Here is a 23,315-nt window from a genome sequence, read left to right on the forward strand (position 1 = left end):
GGAGCATGTGCTGGCTTGCAATTAACTGAGCTGAATTTGGCCAGATTCACAGATTTTAGACCAGAAGGGACCATTGTGATCATCCAGTCTGACCTGCATAACCCAGGCCATAGAACTTCCCCAAAATATTTCCCGTTTGAATTACGGCAGATCTTTTAGAAAAACATCCCATCTTGATTTTAAAATGTCCAGTGAGTCACTATGGTTCCTAGTAAGCTGTCCCAAAGGTTAATTACCCTCACTGTTAAAAATAATGTATGCCTTATTTCCAGTCTGGTCTCTTCAATTTCCAGCCATTGGACCATGTTATACATTTGTCTGCTGCACTGAAGAGCCCTCTATTATCAAATTTCGGTTCCCCATGCAGGCACTGACAGGTTGTGATCAAGTCACCCCTTAACCTTCTCTTTTGTAAGCTCTTTGGATCTATATCTATAAGACATGTTTTCCAATCTTCCTTCAGTCATTCTCTTGGCTTTTCTCTGAACCACTTCCAATTTGTCAACATCTTTCCTGAACTGTAGACACCAGAACTGGATGCAGCACTCCAATAGCCCTCAGATCTGTGCCAAATACAGAGGTATATAACTCCGCTACTCCTACTTGAGATTCCCTTGTTTATGAGTCTAAGGATCACATTAGCCCTTTTGGCCACAGCATCGCTCTGGGAGTTTGTGTTCAGCTGCTTACCCACCAGGATCTCCAAGTCTTTTTCAGAGTCTTACTTCCCAAGGCAGTGTCCCCTATCCTGTAAGTACGGCCTACAGTCTTTGTTCCTACATATATAACCTTACATTTAGTTATATTAAAATACCTATTGTTTGCTTGTGACCTGCTTACTAAGTGATCTAGATTAACACCTTCCTCTAGGAGAAGAACCATTACATCTTTAATGACCTTGGTTTAATATCCCCTTCAAAAGATGCCTAGAGCAGCTCCATTCTCTTCTGTTCATGATCTAATATTGCACTCCTCATCACAGCAGCTGAGCATCTATCAGTTTGGCATGGGGAAAGTGACCTCCCACTGAGACCAGCTTCACCAGGGGAAAGTAACTTCCCACGGAACCCAGGTCAGCATGGCTCTTATTGGCAGGGGCGGCTCTAGACATTTCACCCCTGGTGAAGCCGTGGGACCAGAGGACTCTGCAGGCAAGCCGCCAAAGGCTGCCTACCTGCTGCCCTCCCTGACCCGCAGAGCGCCCCCCGCAGAATGCCACCCCAAGCACGTGCTTGGCGTGCTGGGGCCTGGAGCCGCCCCTGCCTATTGGCTCACCAGAAGGCAACTTCTGTACTGTTTGTTGGTTTCAATCCGCCTGGGTTCCAGACCAAGTGTATGTAGGTTTGCTTGCGTTACATACGTCAGCCACTAGATGTCTCTGTGCTATATGGAGTTTCAAACAGTCTATGGTCCCTGATAAGCAAGAGAGATAACGCTGGAGCTGCATTTGGGTCTGTACTCTGTGATTGTCTTTAATAAATGTGTCCTGTTTAAAATGGACACTGATTACATCTGTCATAACATTACATATGGCCTTTGCCTTCCCGGGATCCCACCAAACTTCACCTCCCTCAAACCCGATTCCTTGGGCTTTATGTAGGTGAAGTACTTTGCACTTCTGACCCATATATAAAGTTTGCTTAGCTGCATACACGTTTTGATTGTCTATCTGGATTATTCGGGACTGTAAGATACAGTTAGATGGCAGAAGATGAAGCTTTCACTTCACAATTTATTATTTGGCAGGTTTAGTTGCCAGAATCAGGCTAAATGCATATCTGTTAATTACTAGCTAATTTTCATTTGCGCCCGTGTTTTCCTTCCATATCAAAGCTTTGGAAATGAAGCTTGGCACCCAAGTATTTCTTTTTCCTTGTACTCATTAATCCCAACCTATGGAATCAGTGGAGTGTTAATGCTCCCAAGGAAATATGCTAGTTTGGCTCGGGCGGAGGGTGGGGACGGAACATTTTATAACCTTTTATTTTGAGGTGCTGAGATTAAGTAGAGTCAATTTATATAAATTGGCATCATTTCCTAATGACAAATGTGGTCTAATTAAAAGCAGAAAGCTAAGTAAATGGTAATTTGTTAGAGCCTTGCCTCGCTTTCTCTTGTATGGAAATAGATGGCTGATTAACCTGTGATTACAGCCTACTGCGATGGAATATTGTTGGGTGCTGATACAGTATTTGTGTAAAACAAAACCCAGGGACAGGCTGCAAAATTGATGGGAAGAGGAGTGTTTGTGGGAAAGGAAAAGAGGATGAAAAACCTGGATTATTGAGTCTGGAAATGAAAAGAGTAAAAGGGAAGAGAAATGTCTGAGTTAATAAATGGGCTAGAGAAAGCCAATCAGCAGCTTCTGTTTCCCTTCCCCGCATGGGACTGTGCAGCAATGGAACAGGACTGAAACTCCTGGGTTCTTAACCTGGCCTCCCTGACCAAATCTCTATGTCACCTTGAGCAAGGCACTTCACCTCTCTGGCTTCAGTTTTCCCCATCTGTACATAGATGATGATACTTACCTACTTTGCAAGATGAGTGGTTGTCAAGGATTAATTCCACTGTAAATTGCAAAACACCTTAATAGTGCTAGACAAGGGCAAAGTATGATTCTTGATACTAGTACCAGAGGGCACTAGATGAAATTAAGATGCAACAAGTTTAGATCACTAAGCGGAAAAACTTCTTTAGGCATGGTACTTAGTTAACCTGTGGAACTCACTGACACAGTATATTACTAAATAGCTTAATAAGATTCAAAAAGGATTAAACACATACATGGTTAAGAATGGCACCTAAAGCTCCAGTGACTGCTATAAGGGTTGATCAATCCTCATGTTTCACAGAATAGGCTGGTCACCATGTAGGGTCAGGAAGGAATTCCCCTTTTTGTTCTGTTGTTCGAGTGCACTGGGGTTTTGCTTCTGGTGAAGTATCTGGTAACAGCTACCATATTAGATGGATCATTGATCTGTTCGAGGACAGCAATTCCTATCTTCCCATTATAAAAACAAAGCCAATGTTACCTGAGCATATGACTTAAAAAGGAAGGAAGAGTTGGCTTATGGCCAATTTCCTGTCTGCAATTTGGGAGATCTGGGTTCTATTTCCAGCTTGGCCCCAAGTTGCTTTTGTGACCTTGGGCGAGTCACTTACTGCTTCTGTGCTCCATTTGTAAAATGGGGATAACAATTCCTCCTTCCTCTCACCCTTTGTCTGTTTAGACTGCAAGCTCTGGGACAAGGACTGTCTCTCACTATGTGCTCATACAGCACCTCACACAACAGGGCCCTGGTGTTGGCTGGAGCTTCAGAGTGCTCCTGGAACACAGCAATAATGATAAATGTTTGGGCCGTAAGGCCTGTCTTCGGCAGTATTGTCTAACATTTGGCAGATGACATGTGACTGTGCCATGCTGGATAGGGGTCAGGAATCCCCTCTCCGGGGAGTGAGCTGTATTTACAAACAGCTATTGATATGTTCCTGCCTAGGGTCTTGTTTTTCTTGCTGCTTGACTGTTGAGCCCGAAGTGCCATCTGTGAGATTTGTTCTCTACTTAGCCATGACTCGAGCCTCACAGTCAGGACCAACGCTAGGGTTTTGAGCCCCCTAGGCGGACGGCAATTTCACCGCCCCGCGCGCTGGTCCCACAGCTCCGGTGGAGCTGCCGCAGTGGTGTCTGTGGGAGGTCCGGAGCCGCGCGAGCAGCCGACCGTTCTCAGGCACAACTGCGGCAGCTCCACGGGAGCTGCCTGCCACCCCCTCCGGACACCCTGGACTGCCGGCTGCCGCAGCAGCGCCCTGACCCAGGGTCAGTGCGCCTCCGTGGCAGCCGGCAGCCCAGGGTTTCCCTGGGCCAGGGGACCCCCGCCCCTGGGCTGCCGGCTGCCGGGGCGGCGCCCTGACCCAGAGGACCCCCTGGACTGCGGGCTGCCGCGGAGGCGCCCTGAGCCAGGGGACACCCTGGGCTGCCGGCTGCTGCCGGCAGCTCAGACTCCCTCTCTGTCCCAGCAGCAGCGGCTGCTCAACCATTTAAAAAAAATTGGGGGGAGCTTTTTGGCGCCCTCAAATCTCGGCGCCCTAGGCAACCGCCCAGTCCGCCTAAATGGTTGCACCGGCCCTGCTCACAGTTGAGGGCTGGCAGAAGCTCTGTACTGTACACTTATCTTCTGCAGTGTTCTCTTTCAAAAGGACTGGTTCTTAATGGCTTATGTGTTTTCTGCCACATGGCAGCACAGGAGTAGTTTACATACCGCACGACAGGTTTAATGAAATCAGGCGTTTGCTACATTTGATCTAATGCAAACAGAGAACACTGCAATAAACAGTGGATGGTTTCCCAATGGCCCATGTGGAATTTCCCTGTTTCAGATGCAATGCACAGGCCCACAGCTGATGCAATAGGTTTGTTTTATGTAAAGACTCTTTGCACTGAATTGGTAATTGGAATGAAAATTGCTGTAATGCTTCAAAGCGGAGAAACCTAAAAGACATTCCAAGATTCTTTTTTAAACCTATTCCATCTAAAGGATCAATTCCATATCAAAATAACAAGAAGATAGGAATTGCCAGATGGGATCAGACCAGGTCTGTCTAACCAGTACCGTCTCCCACAGCGGGAAGCATGAGATGCCTCAGAAGAGGAAGGTGCCAGACCCCTGCAGTAGCAGTGATGGGATAACCCGCCCCGGGAAAGTCGCTTTCTGACCCACTGGACTTAGGCTCTTCCATCCATGAATCTATTTAATTTGAAGGCAACTGGGGTGAGGGGTTATACCAGATTGCTTTGTTTTTTCAGACTTTGGGCCTGATTCGTCACTCTTACATCACCCAGCACCGGCTTTGGGCACCAGCATTCCAAGCATGTGCTTGGGGCGGCACTTTTCAAGGGGTGGCACTCCGCTTTTTTCTTTGTTTGCTTGTTTGCTTTGGCAGTGGCAGTCCGGCCCCCCTTTTTTAATTTATTTTTTATTTTATTTTATTTTTTTGCTTGGGGTAGCAAAAACCCTGGAGCCGCCCCTGACATCACCATTTCCCTCGGAGCAATGTGAGAGTAAAAGGCTCTCCCCAGTGGGAGCGGAGACATATGATTTCATGGCATTTTACATCCACACTGGACTGCTGCAGATGATAGCACAGTGTGCAAGGTAATGGCGAATCATGGCCCTAGAATTCAATGGATTTTGAACTTCTGTGTACGGAATCAATGGGCCCAACTAGTACCAGTATCAGAGCTGCAGATTCCCACCTCTTCCAGGGTGTTCCATAGAACAGAGTCCACCCCACATTCCTTACTGGTCTGTGTTGCCCTTTAAGTACCCGCTGTACACTCCCAAATTCCTTCAGGCCTCTGAGACCAAAGAGGAGGCATGTGACAGGCTGAGAAGTTCATGTACCAGAATATCATCCATGCCAGCATCCAGAGACCTGGATTTATCCAACTACTTCCCGCACTCTGAATTGCACAGCAGGCTTCCCCCTGCTGGGGCTGAGGGAAGGTTACTGTGCAGACTGAACACTTGACAGAGAATTCCCTGGCAAAGACAGAGTAGAGAGCACCTGCCTACATGAACGCGTACTGGGACAGAGCGCTGCAGCACATCTCAACAGCACTGGCTACCATGAGCACATCACACCTGTCCTCCACGCCCTACGCTGGCTTTCCATAGAACATGCAGTCAAGTTCAAGGTCATTATCTTCAAAGCTCTCCATGGCATGAACTCCCCCAGGCACTAAGGACCATCCCAGCTCTTCCAACCTTCCAAGCCAAGTGCAAGGCACGTCTTTGAGCTGCCATCTCTAGCACATACCTAGCAACCTGTGTGTGTAGATATAAATGAAAGAAATCCAGAACTGGACACTCCCTGCACACACTTCTTTCCCTGGTGAGAGCAGAAGAGGAACAGTCCTGTCTCTTAATACACGTCTGGAAGGCATTCAGATCCTTTGGTGATGAGCACAGAACAAATACCTGTATACAGGGCCGGCGCTACCATTTAGACAGCCTAGGCAATCGCCTAGGGCGCCAGAATAATTGGTGGCGGGCGGCAGGCAGCTCCGGTGGAGCTGCCGCAGTGGTGCCTGCGGACAGTCGGCTCCTCGCGGGGCTCCGGTGGACCTCCCGCAGGCATGACTGCGGCAGCTCCACTGGAACCGCGGGACCAGCGCGCGGGCCAGCGAAATTGCTGTCCGCCTAGGGCGCTCAAACCCCTAGCGCCGGTCCTGCCTGTATAGAACAGAACAGACCAATCTGCTCTGTTCCCTGCCTCTCCCAGCATCCCTGCTCATTGATTTGTGGGAGCCACAGCTGCTTCTTTGAGCCTGGGCTCAGAATCCACAGGGAGCATTTAAAAAATCAAAGAGAACACCAGCTTGAAGGCTCATCCTCTTGCTGGCACCTGCGAACTCCCTGCTACTCTATGCCGTGTAAACACCAGACTAATTATTCCTGGACATCTGCTAACTGAGGCAGTTCTATTCTCGCATGGTTCAGGTGAGGGAGGTGATCTTTTGCTTATTACTTATTCCTCTCTGGGTAGGAACAGAGTGGATTTAGCAAATGTTTGCAAATCTTTAACTAGGAATGGCTTTAAAAGGACTCACTTTTTATTGCTCAGAACAAAAATATATACATACAGGAGCAGATTGTCAGTGGCAGTGAGCTTTCCCAACCCCCAGTAACGTTGGAGAGGGGAGGCCAAGGCCCAGCACTTCTGTAAAATCAGTCCCCATGATATAGACAGGGCTGGATTTTCAAAAGACCTCCAGCTCCCAGTGTTCGCAGGCTGCTGAGCACTTTCTTGACCACCCGGCACTCATTTGGATGCCTAAATAGGAACTGAGAGCACTGAGCTCTTCTGAAAATCTGTCTCAGAAACGATCCGTGACAGGTCTGAATGGGAAACAAACCATGGGGCAGGCTGAGGTTTGCAGCCATAGGCTGGGCTGCAGAAGGGCTGAATTGCAGTGGGAGACTCCAAGCGGAATTCTGACCGGCTCAGCCAGAATTCCCTCCTACAGGCCCTCAGGGAACATAGCTCAGAGCAGCAGCTCTGCCACCATGGAGCAATGTGCAGTGAGCTCCTTGGGCGACAAGAGCTGCAGGTGTAGGCAGTAGCCATGTGGGCTGTTGTGCACCTGAATTATGAGCAGACTTTGGGCAGGGAGAGGAGGTGGGAAGTGCGTTCTCAGGAAGGAGAAGTGGCCACTTGGAGTAGGGCATGAGCTGCTGCCCAAGAGGGGAAGGACAGGCTTGTGGAGAAGGCAATGGCCTGGGACTCAGGAGACCTGCATTCAGTCCTTGACTGTGCCACAGACTTTCTGTGACCATGGGCAAGTCACTTCAACTCCCTGTACCTTGGTTTCCTATCTGTAATGTGGGAATAATGATACTTCCTTCCTCCACTTCATCTGTCTGGGCTGTTTCTTACCATGGGCATAGCACAATGAGCCATTGATCTCACATGGGGCCTGCCTGTTCTGTTGTAAAACAAATAGTAATCAAACACGCTGCCTTCTGGCGAGTTGATTTCCAGATACTCCTGCATGTTACGCCATCCCATAGAGACAGAGGGCCATCCCATAGAGACTTCTGGGTAGTTATACTGATTTATGCCGGCTGGGGTTCTGGCCCAGAGAATCCTGGCTGGAGGGAGAAACTGGATTAGAACATGCTCCTGCTGACTCTCCAGCACCATCTCTTGTCTGTTCTGCAGAGTGGAACAGTTTCAAAGCACAGACTGACACTCAGCTGATGTGTGGGATGAGGGTAAAAAAGAAAAGCCTCTCCAGGAATAATAGTGTCCTCCCTCCCCCAGCTTACTCCCTGGAGCAGCACTGGTGACAGCAGGCAGGCTCCATGTCTCTGCACCAAGCCCAGCTATTCAGCTGTGAAGGGGAAGACTGGGGCTTTCTGAAGCTGCCTGGTCTGAGTCATGGCATTTCACAGGCACTGAGGTGGTTTATTTTATATTTTTTTAATTTTAAGCATAGATTCAGATCTCTCATTTCTTCTAGATCGCTTTTACTTGCTCTTGGCTTTAAGACTTTCGGCTTTCTTAGGCAGCAGCACAGCCTGGATGCAGGAGCGGTGCCAGGGTTTTTGGCGCCCTAGGCACAGGGCCGGCTCACCGGTCCCATGGCTCCAGTGGACCTCCTGCAGGCGTTTCTGTGGATGGTCCACTGGTTCCGCGGCTCTGGTGGACCTGCCTGGAGCCGCGGGACCAGCAGACTCTCCGCAGGCACACCTGCGGGAGGTCCACCGGAGCAGTCTGCCGCCCTCCCGAATCCTGGTGCCCTAGGCGACCGCCTAGGTCACCTAAATGGAAGCGCCGGCCCTGCCTGGATGTTGGGCAGAACACGCCCTTGAGCGATCGTGACTTTCCCCAGTAGTTCATTGAGTTCCTCATCATTACGGATGGCGAGCTGCAAATGGCGGGGGATGATCCTGGTTTTCTTGTTATCGCGAGCAGCATTGCCAGCCAACTCGAGAATCTCAGCAGTCAGGTACTCTAAGACAGCAGCCATATATACAGGGGCTCCAGCACCAACTCGCTCAGCATAATTACCCTTCCGGAGAAGCCGATGAACACGGCTCACCGGGAACTGCAAGCCAGCCCAAGATGACCGGGACTTTGTCTTAGCCCTCACTTTGCCGCCTTGTTTCCCTCGGCCCGACATTGCAGCTCTTCACCACAGACAACACCGTTCACAGAAACACAGAATTCGCATCTGCAGAGGAAGAGGTTCGTGTATTTAATCTTTGTTCTTTCCTTTTGTGGTGAAAAGGTGAGTGTGCAGAGGACATGGGGCTGTGTGGTCAGTTGGGGGCACTCTTGCACCGTACAAAGGGAAGTGGGCCGTGCTGAGCCATTGCAGATGCAAAGTGAAGAGGATCCCCAAGTTCCCATGGCAGTCCCGTTGCAATCAACAGAACAATCACTCTGTGCAAGGCCTATGGAACACTGAAATCCCCCAAAAGTCCTCCAAGGAGGGCTGAAGTGGTGCCTGGACTGTGCGCTGGCCTCTGCACAGGGGTGAATGTCACCCAAAGGGCGTGATTCACCCTGCAGCCATTGCCAACAGTTCAGAATGAGGTAAAATGCTGCCATTCTCCTTTGGTGGCAGTTAGACCCACTTTCCATTGGTTTAGATGATTCAGCAAGCTGCAGGGCAACTGTGAATCAGCCCAAAATGAGCAGCGGGTTGCAGGATCGAGCCCTTAGCTTGTAGGCTCTTTGGCGCAGGGACTTGCCTTCTTGCTTGTCTATAAAGCACCTGGCATACTGTGGGTGCAATGTAAATAACAATCATAAAAATGATCTGGCAATCTCCCATTTATTTGCAATAATGAGTTTAGCAGGACCACTGTACAACAGGGTACCGGATACTTCTGGGTACAACTGCCCTCATACCCCATGCTTATAGGCAACCATTGGCACAGAAAGCAACCAAGCTGAGAAGGGTTTGCCGGGGGCTCTTTCCCTTCGTCACTTGTGAGAGCACAAGTCCAAACACTAACAAGGCTATGCTATAGACCATTAATTTTAGTGCTGCAGTATAATGGATTCATGTTCTACCTGGCTATGGTGTAGGAGACTCTGCAGGTTCAGATTATTTCTTTTATACTTTTTATTTCCTTTTTTAAAAGTATTTTTAAGAAAAACCACATACACCTTAGATAAACACTGCTGCCCAGCCAGTGTCAGACTGGCCCACATTCCCTGCATGTTGTGTATCACAGCCAAATCACACAAACGTGTGCTGCCTGGCAGGGACACTTCTCAGGTCATCTCTGTGTATGCAAGAATGAGATGCAGGCCCTGAGGTATACTCAGCCCCTTAACCCTGTTCCCTTTAAAGCCTGGTCTGCACTTGAAAGTTTCCCTGGTAGAGTTTGCCGATTAGGGGGTGCTTTTTACCAAAATAGTTTGCCACAAAAGGCCGCGACAGTGAACACAGTGATAGCAATCAAAATGTGGCTTGTACCAGTATAAAGAATGAGGAGTACTTGTGTTAGCCCATGAAAGCTTATGCCCAAATACATTTGTTAGTCTCTAAGGTGCCACAAGCACTCCTCGTTCTTTTTGCTGATACAGACTAACACGGCTACCACTCTGAAACCAGTACCAGTATAGTTATTCCACTACTTGTACAGACTTACCTCTACAAGTATAAATATATCAACACAACTGTGTGCACAGGAGAGGATTGTACTGCTTTAGCTATACTAGTCTAAATAAAGCTGCACAACTTTGTAGTGTAGACCAAACCAAAGAAAGTAAGAACTTTTCTTTCCAGATTTATTCTGTAGGTCAGGTTGCCTATTACAGTTTTTTGGTAAATGTTGTAGGACAGCGTCTACTGATATTTATGTACATTCCCTTTAAAACAATCTCAGTCAGGACATAAACGCAAAGCCCTTTCCAAGGGTGACAGACAGTAGCTGACACCTTTCACCTGTCCTAGGTCAGCCTATCATTTGGGCATCTTCATCTCCATATTTCCTAACAGCATTTGTATCCCACAGCTGCCTTCCACAAAGCCAGCAGGGAGAGTTGTAATAGGGTGCCAGGCCAGCTGTGTCCCATAGATTTAACAAATTACCTCGTTTGCATTAATGCAAACATGTGGCCAACCTTTCATCAGCCTGCTAAAGTGCCAGCAGCCCAGCAGGGGGCATGCAGATGGAAATGCTGCTTGGTGAGAATGGACCGCACTGGAATTGGAGTGGCAGGGTGGTCTTGCAGACTGTGTGCTGCTGCCAAATGACTCACCACAAAGATGGGTGACTTTGCTCCAAGGGACAAACGCTGCTCATCTTAGCCACCTGGGTGGCTCCAATAAAGCTTTAATCCATGGAAATACCCAGCCACCAAGTAAAACTAGCCTCACACATGGCTACTCACACCATCTAGCTGGGGCTTAGGCGTGCACATCTGTACACAGTAATGGACAAAACTCTTAACAACAATGCAATTCCACCCAAAACACACATACGAGTATGCTCTCACACACATGTACTCATGCTCACACACATGCTAAGACACCTATGTACCCATAGTAACATGCCTGCAGGCTAACACATCCTAACACACATGCATACACACTCTCTAACATGCCTACATGCTAACATACATACATGCATGCATACATATATCAAATGCAAAAAGCCAACTATAAAATGAGACAAGTCCAGTCAAGCAGCTACCAGCTGCACCCAAGACAGAAACCACAATTCAAAGGTTAAATTTGCTTAACATAGCTCTCTCTTGCTCTGTTTAACTTTTTATTGATTGCATGTCAGACTAAAGCTGAATTCACACACCCTGGGTTTCTGATAGTTATGATTATTACAAAACATTTATCCAGCACCGTAGATGTATTCAGTGCTTTACAAACACAGCCCCTCCCCTGAGAGCTCATATTATTATCAAACCAGAGGACGGCGAGACAACATTCCCATGTCAGGTGCCTTACAAATAAATATATATAAAAGAGGGCGGCCTAGTGGCCTAGTCATTAGAGCATTGGATTGGGAGTCAGGAGAGCTTGATTCTTTTCCTGGCTCTGCTACTGGTCTGCTGGGTGACAGTCATCAAGTCTCTTCACTTCTCTGTGCCTTAGCTTCCCTATCCGTAAAATGGGGATGATACTGACCTGCTCTGTAAAGCACTTGGAGATCTACTGCTGAAAAGTGCTGCCTAAGAGCTAGGCATTCCTCTTTATATTGAATTTAGCACTTGATAGGATTCCCCACCCATGTATGGCACAATTAATTATTTTACACAGCTACTCCTCCCCAGCAGGTAAAGCACATCCCCATAGCACCAGTTCCCATCCTTCAGCTGCAAAGACCATGGAGGCACTGGCTGTAGCAATCAAATCAGCTTTTAATAGTAAACACTCAAGAGGGATGTGCGCTACCATCCAGGCCATGAGACACACGGTTCCCGACAGAGCAAAGGAACAATGAGGGCAGAAAAAACAGTAATTGTTTTTGTGGGAAATTAACATTTTTTCGCTTTTTCTGTAAATATTTTTTCAAATTTTTCCATTAAATGTTTCAGTTTTTTCCCTGTCCACTCTCCCCACTCTGGTACCATAATGAAAGGGCCAGAGAACACAGACACAGAGAACCTCCCCAGGTTAAATCCATGTAGGTATTCATAGACTGTAATAAAGCTACCCCTTAACCTTCTCTTTGTTAAAACTAAATCGATGGAGCTCCTTGAGTCTATCACTAGAAGGCAGGTTTTCTAATCCTTTAATCATTCTCGTGGCTCTTCTCTGAACCCTCTTCAATTTATCAACATCTGTCTTGAACTGTAGGAACCAGAACTGGACACAGTATCCCAGCAGCCGTCACACCAATGCCAAATACAGAGGTAAAATAACCTTTCTGCTCTTCCTTGATGCAAGCCCATCTCTAGAATCAAAGATGTTTAGAGTGACTTCAAAGCTGAGCAATCATACACCATGGTGGTGAGTGCAATATAAAATGCTTAGGCAGACAGAGAGAGAGAGAGAGTAGATCTCTTGTATGCTATCCGGGTGCTGTTCTCTGTTCGTTGGGGCATTTGCTTGGCTCCATATGATCCTGATATTGAACCAGAGACCCCAGAAAGGGCCATTTGTGATGCTTTGTTTCAGCCTCTCTCTCTCCCGTCACCTCTACAGGTGAGCATTCAGCACGAATGCAGCTTCACACGTTTGTGACCCTCATTACTAGTCAGGCGCCCAAAGGAGGAGCAGGCTGTGAAATCTGTCACTGCAAAAGTTTCACGAGTGGTGCTGAAGGCCACCCAGGAGGGCCACCCTTGCACTGGCTGCCTTCTCAGGAGGCAAGTGGGGCATGAAGAGCCTAGCTGCATGGAGAAGCTGGGTAGCATGTCTGAACTTGGCAGGGGGGCACAACTGCCTCCTGTTTCTTATGGCTAGCTGGGAAGCGTGTCCCAAAACACGTTTTGTTTGTTGCATGAGAGCACAGTATGGGACAGGCAGAGAACCCGTATCCAGAAATACTTCATGAACCGCCCGGCCACCAACCCAGCCAATGGCCATGGGAATGACAGGGATGCTGAGGGTTGCTCCCTAAGCATATTGTTTGAAGGTACTTCTTTCCTTCCCCCACTTTGTCTGCCTTGTCAGTCTGGGTTACAAAACTCCTTGAGGTGGGGACTGCGTGTACAGCATAGGGGAGGGTTGTTATACATCCCTCTTGCATGTGGTGAGAGTTAGTGTGAGCAATGGGGTGAGTGAATAGGGAGCGGTGACCCATGGGGTGAGGTGGGTGCAGGGAGGGGGTTGGTGGAAGAAGTGGGATGGGGGGGAGAGAGGGGTCAGTGCATGGGAGGGGAGCTGGGGGGCAGTGGGAGGAGGCTGGGAGCAGTGGGAGGGGGTCAGGCCCTAGGGAGGGGCGGGGGGAGCAGAAGGGGCGGGGCACAGGGAGGCGCGGGGGCGGGGGGATGGGGAAGGGAGGGGTCAGGCCCTCGGGGAGCAGAAGGCGCGGGGCAGTGGGCGGGGTCAGCGGTTAGCCACGCCTGCGCTCCGCCGCCGCCGCCGCCGCTCCCCGGGCCGTGGCGCCGCGCGCGGGGCGGAAGGGGCGTGGCCTGCCGGCTGGTTCCGGGTTGGGGGGCCGGCGGGCGCGCGGGCAGCCCCAGTCACCATGTCCGGGAGCTGCCGCCAGGGCCACACGCTGAGCCGGGCCATCCCCTCCAAGCGCCTCAGCCTGCCCGACGGGGCCCCGCTGCCGCCCGGCGACTACAGCACCACGCCCGGGGGCACGGTGTTCGGGACCACGCCGGGCGGTGAGCGGGCCGGGCCGGGCCGGGCCGGGCCGGGCGGGGGGCGGTCAGGGGGGCCCCGGGAGAGGGGCTGCCGGGGTGTCTGCGCCCCCAGGTGCCCTGAGGTTGCGTCCCCAGGGAGACCCGCGAGCAGCGGGCCCCTGTTCTCGTGCCCACACACCGCTTGTTTCCCCAGGAGCTACTGCTCAGCGCGATGTCGGGAAGGTCATTTCTCCTCATTGCAACGGCACCGTCCCCATGTGCAGCCTCTGGGTTATTTGCAATTAGGGTGACCAGACAGCAAGTGTGAAAAATCGAGACGGAGGTGGGGGGCAATAGGCGCCTATATAAGAAAAAGTCCCCAAAATCGGGACTGTCCCTATAAAATCGGGACATCTGGTCACCCTATTTGCAATGGCTGTGGAATAATCTGGTCAACTCTGAAATCTGCGTTAACGCTGCTGTTTCAGAGTTCATATTTATTTATCTAAAAATGACTGGGAGTTCAAAAGACTTATACTGTGCGCTAGCTTTCAGCTGTAGTGTTATTTCAGCCTGTAACTACAATATGTATAACTACTTTCAAGCAGCCTGGGACACTGTACAATTGTTCTGCTGATTTGGCTTTTAAAGGGCCTGTCTGTTTGAAATCTAGTCAGTTTCAGCAGTAGTATGTCTACACACTTGACTCTGTCTTGATAAATGTGTCTGTTTAGACTAGCCTGAGACGGTGACTGGACTAGGAAATACCATATGTTGCAAATGAGTTGCAAGTAGTTCCACCTACTGCAACTCCTTGAGTCCCTGCCAGTCTGTAGTTTTGCAGTCCTTTTCCATCATTTAAAAAAGGCTTTTTCCCCTGCTGCTGTATGAAAGATCCACATAAACATCAGAACAGTGAAATTGGCTATATTGCAAGTGCTGTCAAATGCACAACCTAAATAAATAGGTGGGAGGATTTTTATTATTAATCTTATATACTAGTGACTTTAGAAGTTGCATGTAACAGTAGTGGTTTTAAAAAAAAAAATCAGACAGAAGCCTGGAGCTTAAATTGGCATCTCTTTCTCTCTTTTTTTTTAAACCGAACAATTAGGCTAGTCTAAGAACATTTGGTCAAAGAAACTGAAGGTCTTAGTGTCTTTTGTACTAGGCATCTGTTTTGTTCTCTGAGATCATAAGCAACAGAAATTCTTAAACCTTAGGTGCCTCTTGCAGCAATCGTACCTCACGTATAGGAGCAACTGATTATCTCTTAATATATGATCGTATGCTGTGATAAGTTACAGTTGTCACTCACACGTTTCATTCCATTGATGAAGGATCATGAATGAGATGTAAAGAATGTAGTAGAGGCCAAAAAAACTGAACAAATTCTTAAATGAAAACACTGTTTTGACTAGAAGATGTATTTAAATATTCAGAAAAAGGCTGAAAGATAATCAGTCCAGAATTAATAGGACAGATGTTTAAAAATAGCTAAGGGATGGGGAAATTTTTCAAAATATCTAGTCACTAGTAGCATCCTTTATTTTCAAGAATTCTATTTAATTTCTCAATGGTCTGGATAATCCAGATAATTAATATTTTAATGTATGCCTGTTTTATGGATTGAAAAATGTAGGTTGAGTTTAAAAACTCCATGTAATAATGCACTTTGGTTCTGCTTGTTATCTGTTAACGTGCATTTTATTGCTGCTAGGTAGTTACCATATGTTTATGTTCTCATGCCTGCTCACCTGTAATTATTAACAATGCAGTTTTAGTCTCACTTTTCCAAGACTACTGTCAACAGTCTAAAATAAAATTCCTTCAAACCTCACTTTAAATGTACTGATCTGTAGACCAGCTTAAATGAAGTAATTACTAATAGTTCTTAATATAGTACAGTCTCACTGATCTTCCTTGTGCTGATCCATAAATCCAAGAATTATTATGAAAAGACCATTGCACTCCACTGTTCAATAGCAGAGACAGTTCTCAAATTCAGTCCTGTGTTACATAAATACTTATTCCTTTGGAAGGTTTAATTGAAAACCTTTAATAAAACGTTACCATCTCTTTACAGGTGTACTGTGAAGTATTGTAAACAATACATCAAGTTCCACTATTCAGAATAAAGGAGCAAATTTAATATGCCATGGAACACCCATGACTAATTTTACAAAGCCAAATGTTCTTCACTTTAATCTCCCAAGTAGTTCCATTGATTTCAGTGGAACTGTGTGCATGTGAGGCAAACAGGATTTAGTGCCAAAATCAGAAATCCACAGTAACCGTTCTGGCCATTGGTGCAAATTATCACAGTTCGGTTCTGTTGGTGTCAGAGGCCTGGTCTACACCTAAAACTTAGGTTGACCTAGCAGTGACACTCAGACTGAAGGACATAGTTAAGCCAACCTATGCACTGGTGTAGACACTGCTAGGTTGAAGGAAGAATTCTTCCATCAACCTAGCTACCTCTTTTGAGGGGGTGGATTTACTACAGTGACAGAAAAACCCCTTCCATCTCTTTAGCAAGTGTCTGCACTGCAGCAACATAGCTGTGCTATCATTCTGTACCACTTGTAGGACAGACATACCCGTAGTCTGGTGCTTAGGAAGTTTGGAAGGGCATATATGTTCCCTGTGGCTTTTGGAGGGTATTACCCTAAGATTTAAAATTGGTTTGACTATGGTCTGCCTGATTCTGATAGGTTCCAAGCAAACTCGGTACGTGTTTTCTTCCTTCACGTTGGGTGAAAATGAATGAATTGGAAAAATCCAGATATGAACCCCAGGGAGTCGTGTTGAGTCATTATGGGATGATACTGGAATGTGATTTCTCAGAGAAAACTATATGCGAGCTCGACCATTTTGTGTTTCTGAAATAGTATTGACATGAGTGACAAATGACTATTACAGAATGAGTGGGCTTTTAGTGTTTGAATGATTTATTTAAAGCCACTGATTAGGAAACTCTTCATAGCTACCAGCTTCTGCAGGCTCTGTGGCAATAGGCTAAATTCCATTCTGCAGAAAGAAAGGGTAATAATTGCTTTTTCAGTAATTGGACATGTGCAAGTTAGCTCTCCTTTACTACTTGACCCCCAGTTCTGGCTTTAGGATGTCTCCACTGCATAGAGTCTAAGAAAGATGAGCTCTTCCTTGACTGACGTGTCCTGAAGTGACCCTGGGGGCGCTGCAACCCTGAGATGCACCGCCGGCATCCCCTCATGTACACTGTTGGAAGTGGAGTTAGCTTTATCTAACTTGCCATTTTCCGTGGCATCAGGAAAACACCCTCCAGTCATCCAAAGGAGTTAGTGAGCCCCCAGAATGTACTTAGTGAATGGAAGTGTTCCTTCTGGGAGAACATCTGAGCACTTCTTTGGGCCGGGATCCTCCATTGGCAGGAACATGTGGGCAGAGATGTTCACATTGGGCTGGAGTAATTCCTGGGTCTGTAAAATTCAGCTGCTGAAGTAGATTTAAAACCCTTGAACTGTGGTTCACTGTGGGTCCAAGCTTAGCCTTGGTGCCACCAAAATGAGCTCAGGATTCAGATGCACCTCTCAGAATTGTTGCCTGATCCTTCTATGCTCCAAGAGCCCCAACAGAACGGGATCACAAAGCATAGATTCATAGACTCTAGGACTGGAAGGGACCTCGAGAGGTCATAGAGTCCAGTCCCCTGCCATCATGGCAGGACCAAATACTGTCTAGACCATCCCTGATAGACATTTATCTAACCTACTCTTAAATATCTCCAGAGATGGAGATTGCACAACCTCCCTAGGCAATTTATTCCAGTGTTTAACTACCCTGACAGTTAGGAACTTTTTCCTAATGTCCAACCTAAAACTCCCTTGCTGCAGTTTAAGCCCATTGCTTCTTGTTCTATCATTAGAGGCTAAGGTGAATAAGTTTTCTCCCTCCTCCTGATGACAACCTTTTAGATACCTGAAAACTGGTATCATGTCCCCTCTCAGTCTTCTCTTTTCCAAACTAAATAAACCCAGTTCTTTTAGCCTTCCTTCATAGGTCATGTTCTCAAGACCTTTAATCATTCTTGTTGCTCTTCTCTGGACCCTCTCCAGTTTCTCCACATCTTTCTTGAAATTCGGTGCCCAGAACTGGACACAATACTCCAGCTGAGGCCTAACCAGTGCAGAGTAGAGCGGAAGAATGACTTCTCATTTCTTGTTTACAACACACCTGTTAATGCATCCCAGAATCACATTAGCTTTTTTTGCAACAGTATCACACTGTTGACTCATATTTAGCTTGTGGTCCACCATGACCCCTAGATCTCTTTCTGCCATACTCCTTTCTAGACAGTCTCTTCCCATTCTGTATATGTGAGACTGATTGTTCCTTCCTAAGTGGAGCACTTTGCATTTGTCTTTATTGAACTTCATCCGGTTTACCTCAGACCATTTCTCCAATTTGTCCAGATCATTTTGAATTTTGACCCTGTCCTCCAAAGCAGTTGCAGTCCCTCCCAGTTTGGTATCGTCTGCAAACTTAATAAGCGTACTTTCTATGCCAATGTCTAAGAGAAGGGGAAAGGACCCTCTACCTTGTGGCAGTGCAGGAGGTGAAAAGTTTTAATTTGCAGCAGTCCGGAACAGAAAAATAAATAAAATTAAATCAGAGCTCAGCAACAAGAAGTGGTGTGGGTCAGAAACAGGCATGACCTTTAAACCTACGGAGCCTGTTCTCTTTAATATTGCACTCAGGGCTTGTTCTGGATCCTTGTCTGACCCTCCAAGGCACATGGGTATTGTCATTCTCTAAGTACATTCCACATGAGCTAATTGCTTGGGAGCCTTCACCAGCTCAGGTTCCTTGATGTAAACACACATCATGTAGAATGTTATTGTCCGAGGGTTGAAAGGAGCAGTGGAGAGTGGGTGGCTTTGTGTAGCACTCTGATCGCTGGCAGAGGGATTTTCCAGTGAGAAGAACATTTCTACATTTTTTTATGGGGAGTGTGTAGTACTCTGGGTTGGGAAGGCTTCTCTGTGCTGTATGCGTCCAGCTCAATATACCCACACCTAGGGTGACCAGATGTCCCGTTTTTTGGGACTTTTTCTTATATAGGTGCCTATTTCCCCCCACCCTCTGTCCCATTTTGTCACAGTTGCTATCTGGTCACCCTACCCACACCATACCATACAGTTTTTATGGCTGGGGGGATGCTGGTTACCTTATCCATCCTGACCAGAAGGCAGTTGGGAGAATAAAGTTTGTTTGGCCATGCAACTAGAATGCTGAATGGCCCCTAAAATAAACCAAAGGCAGCAGCTGAAATCATGCATGGCTTTTTAATGAGTTCAGCAGCTGGAGAGCTGCAGCAGGTTGTCACTGTAAGGGCCTGAGCCTGCATTCCTTGTTCACCCGACGTTCCCCCAGGAGTCATTGGGAGCCTGAGGCACACAGGGAATGTGAGTTTGGGCCCAGGGACCATACAGTTAACTGGTTAGAGCCATTAAATTTTTGAAGACAATAACTGCTGAGCCCGAATCTTGTTAACACTTTCTTGGATTTAGTAACTTGTGCATCGCTTCCAAGAGTTATAGCAGTGTCCGTAAAAAGGAAACCGGTCGGTCAGGAGCCACATTCTGGACAAAACCTCTCTTAATTGAGAGTCTGTAATACACTAGTCTGAGTTTGCTAGGGTTTCAAGGTGCTTTCTTTGTTCCTCCTGTCTCCTACAATCTTTGATCAAAGTATCACAGCTATTACTGGTACACTTCATACTTCTAACAAACTTAATTTTGATGGGAACATTAACAACAAGGACCAGATGCCCCTCCTCCAACTACACAGAGCAGGAATGTGCTCAGATACTACCTCTTGGATGCCAGTACAAAACCCTCGTAGATAGGAAGACCAACCAGAAGCTTATAGAAGAGAGCAGCTTCTGCTATACAGAACCCCCTGTGCATGGCTGGGCCTCTGTTGGGTTTGTCCCTCATTTCCATGAATCAGCTGTCTTGGGACAAGGAGTAAAGCTTGCTTTGCAGAAGCAGATGCCGATTGTTTCACCAAATGGTTCTTATAATAGCGTGAATTGAAACAGAGATTTTTTAAACTGATCAGATTTGCATGTTTCTCTGGGTGGAAGGGGCCTTTATAAACCTTGAACATCCATCCATCTCCTTGTGTTGACAACTGTTGTAACAAGTCAGAGCAGGGAATGCAGGTTATTTAGTTTCATAAGTAATAGCGCAAGGCATTTGCCTCTGCGCCAATGAATGTAAACCAGGAATGTGCAGCCTGTTATGAAATGTACTCCTAATACTTAGTATGCTAACTGCAGTTCTAGGAGCCCTGTCCTTATTTTGTAAGTCTTCCAGCTACCAAAGGGTTGCAGGCTAGGGTTGTATCTTTACCCAAATCTTGATTAACCGCACTTGTGCTGGATCATAGATCTGAATTGGAGACATTGCTAGTTTAATTCTTCTTCTTTGATCTGTAGAAACTTGTCACAATTATTTTCATTTTTGAAAAGGTTCCAATGTCTTCGAAAATTATTAGCATAATTTCCTCGAAATTTAATATCTAGTTACTTGACTTTACAGCCATGCTATGGGAATATACGAGTGTGCCTAGCATTCCAGGGGAGATGTTATCTCTGATTTCTTCTTGTCCACATGCATACTATCAGCTGAGAACATGGGGGGTGAGAAGGAGGGAGGGGATTCCTTTGTCCTCTTTGGTTGGATGGGGGTAATGTATTAAATGTCTAATCCTGAAATGAGATGTTGCAGCCCTTTCCTTGGCATGCGCTTTTGAGTTCTTTCTATATTATGGATGTTGTATCTTTGGAAGGATCTTTTTACTCTGGTTTGATATTTTTCCAACATCAGATGCCTTGGTAGGGGAATGGGCTGCTCAGCCTTCTCTATGTTCCTTTTAAATCCCCACAGGGATCCTTAACTCTGCCATCACCTCAGGGTTTGCTTTCTGCAGAAGCGGTTTAAATCTTAATTTGACTGATTTTTTCCTAGTTTTGCAGGAGCCTAACTATTATTTCCATGTAGATTTTGTAACTAGGTGTTCACTGGGATGCAGAGTGCCCTAGTAGGTTGACCACTGGGCTGGGTCCTGCATTCTGTTCCCAGCTCTGCTACTGGCCTCTCTGTGGCTCAGTTTTATGTAAGTTAGGGCTAATGATATTTGCTTTCCTTGTAAAGCACTTTGAGATATGCTAAAAGCTGACAGTATTTCACATTTTTTCCCTCTAGGTACAAGAATTATTTATGACCGGAAGTTTTTGATGGAATGCCGCAATTCCCCAGTTGCCAAAACCTCACCTTGTGACCTTCCAGACATTCCAGGTGTTACCAGTCCAAATGTGGAGGAGTTGAAGATTGAAAACAACCATGTCCACAATTACTTGGAGAAGGTGGGCATAGGTGAGTGACACCCTCTGGCAAAGCCTGAAAATAACTGCATGCTTCATCTTTTTTCCTTGGAAAATACACAAGAGCACACCTGGGCTAGAGCCAGAATATTGTTATAACAGCTAGGGAGGAATTGATGCTGTGTGTGGATTGTGGATACAGGCTAAATCAAGGTATCTCTAGGGTTAGACATTGTTCTTTTACCAACCGTATCACTGTAGCATGAGCACCTTTCAGTAATGCATTAACATCTATCGCGTGTGGTTCCTTCGTTCTCTCCCTCTGTCTCATTCATATTAATTTAGCAGTGGTGAAACATACTGCTTGATTAACTGCCTTGGAAAGTGAATCTTCTGTCTATAGAGCAGGTGCAGCCCAGCTTTGCCTGTTACATCCTTTGCTAATGTGCTTCTTCCTTACACCGGAATGGTATGGGGATAAAAGGAGAATTGAGTTTGTGGCCCATACAGTCCTTGATCTCTCTGCAGAGATGTCTAGTGTCAAGGACCAATTACTGTAAATTGCACTGTCAGTTTTGTGATGTGGGCATGTGTCCACTGAAAACTAAGTAGGTTGAGTTTCCTAACTTAGCTCACACGGACCACTGAGCAAGATTTGGCTGGTAACTTTTGGTCACTGTCTCACTTCCTGGCTTCAACTATCAAAATTGATCAGCCTACGAGACAAAGTAAGATTTGTTCCTCTTCTGGCTCAGTTTGGTACCTGAAAAGTTTCTTCTGCATCACTGCAATAAGAAGTGTAACAGAGCTGACCATTTATGTAACTTGCAGTGTTGTAGCCATGTTGGTCCCAGGATGTTAGAGACAGGGTGGGTGAGGTGATATCTTTTATGGGTCAGCTGAGTAGTAGCGTCCTGGCTTACACTGGCGTCCTATCAACAGCAGCAGCTACAATAGCAATCATACATGGAACAGTAATTTCATCATGCTGTGCTTACTAAAAATTACATTTGCCTCTTATTGCGAACAGAAACCCATATTCATGGTCAAATGTGTCATAGGGAAAAGGTAAAAAATACTTCTGTTGTTGTGGATTTTTTTGAGTAGTGTTCCAAATGATGGGTGGATTTCTCTTCTCAGATTCCCCCAGATGCATCACATCTCTGAGGCTTTGCGCGCTCTGCATTGGCAGAGTGCCTGCTTGCAGAGTAGATGTTCTTTGTGTAGAAGGAGAGCAGAACATCAGACCAAAGAGGAATGGTTTTCCCCTTAACACCAGAGCAAGCCGCCATCTCTCTCAACAGTTTTCCAGGAAAATTCAGTTATTGTACATAGCAGGCTGAGAGTTTCCCCAAGCTTCACTGCCACATCCAAACTTCTATGCTCTTGTGAGGCTGCTGGTCTCTGAGCATCACATCCATGTAGTGTTTTATATTTAACATAAGACTTCATCAAGTACTCAACTGCATTTTTGTCATTTCTTTTCAATAGGTGAGGAAGCTCAATTTGACATGGACATCTAAAGTGTGTGCCCTGAAAGTGTTTGTCCAGTGAAGAATGGGACCTCAGTGTGAGGGCTCCCACCAGCTAGGCTTTTAGAATAGCCGTGCTTTTCTGAGTGACTTGCTCTTTCCTACAAAGGGCAATCCATTCGCTTTGACTGAGAGCAGAACACATCCTGTTACATGAGGACTGAAAGTATCAACCGATTCATATGGGTGTAAATCCATGAGTATAGCCCCTGCTGGCGATGGGCAACAGTGAGAGGAGGAAAGCTCTCTATGATTTTTTGTTTCATGTTTCTATGCCTTTGTTAATTGGTGTATATCAGTACTGTAAAGGTGACTGAAATGTAATATCAGGGGAGAAATAAAATCATTTAGGGTCTCCAGGTTTGGGGATTAATGCCGTAATATGGGTATTTGGTCTTTGCTGATTATAGCAAGCAAACTGCTGCCTATTACTGTGCTGGAAAGCTATACTAGGGCAATCCCACAAACTAGATTGAGGCCAGAGTCTGTCATACAAGGGCCTGGGCATAAGTGCTCCAAAAAGAGACACGAGGCAGCACCCACTGATGTGCCTTAGACTGCAGGTGGTAGAGTTCCCCCTTGGTGTGCTGGAGGATGCGCCTGGCTGGGGCCACCAGAATCAGAGACCACCTGGACTA

General features: G+C 46.7%; 2 protein-coding genes across 2 annotated transcripts; one reads left to right on the forward strand and one right to left on the reverse strand.

Moving 5' to 3' along the window:
* Positions 1-8,030: 8,030 nt before the first annotated feature.
* On the reverse strand, positions 8,031-8,686 carry LOC127045001 (histone H2A.J-like). The gene is made up of 2 exons (XM_050940357.1): positions 8,348-8,686; positions 8,031-8,081 (listed from the first exon to the last, which is right to left on the reverse strand). The coding sequence occupies exons 1-2, from the start codon at positions 8,684-8,686 to the stop codon at positions 8,031-8,033; spliced, it is 390 nt and encodes a 129-aa protein (XP_050796314.1).
* A 4,936-nt stretch (positions 8,687-13,622) lies between these two features.
* EIF4EBP1 (eukaryotic translation initiation factor 4E binding protein 1) lies at positions 13,623-23,058 on the forward strand. Its single transcript, XM_050940360.1, has 3 exons — positions 13,623-13,815; positions 21,027-21,197; positions 22,637-23,058. The coding sequence occupies exons 1-3, from the start codon at positions 13,674-13,676 to the stop codon at positions 22,666-22,668; spliced, it is 345 nt and encodes a 114-aa protein (XP_050796317.1). The 5' UTR covers positions 13,623-13,673; the 3' UTR covers positions 22,669-23,058.
* Positions 23,059-23,315: the final 257 nt, after the last annotated feature.

The sequence above is a fragment of the Gopherus flavomarginatus genome, chromosome 2 (assembly GCF_025201925.1).
Source record: "Gopherus flavomarginatus isolate rGopFla2 chromosome 2, rGopFla2.mat.asm, whole genome shotgun sequence".
In the NCBI taxonomy this organism is placed as follows: Eukaryota; Metazoa; Chordata; order Testudines; family Testudinidae; genus Gopherus; species Gopherus flavomarginatus.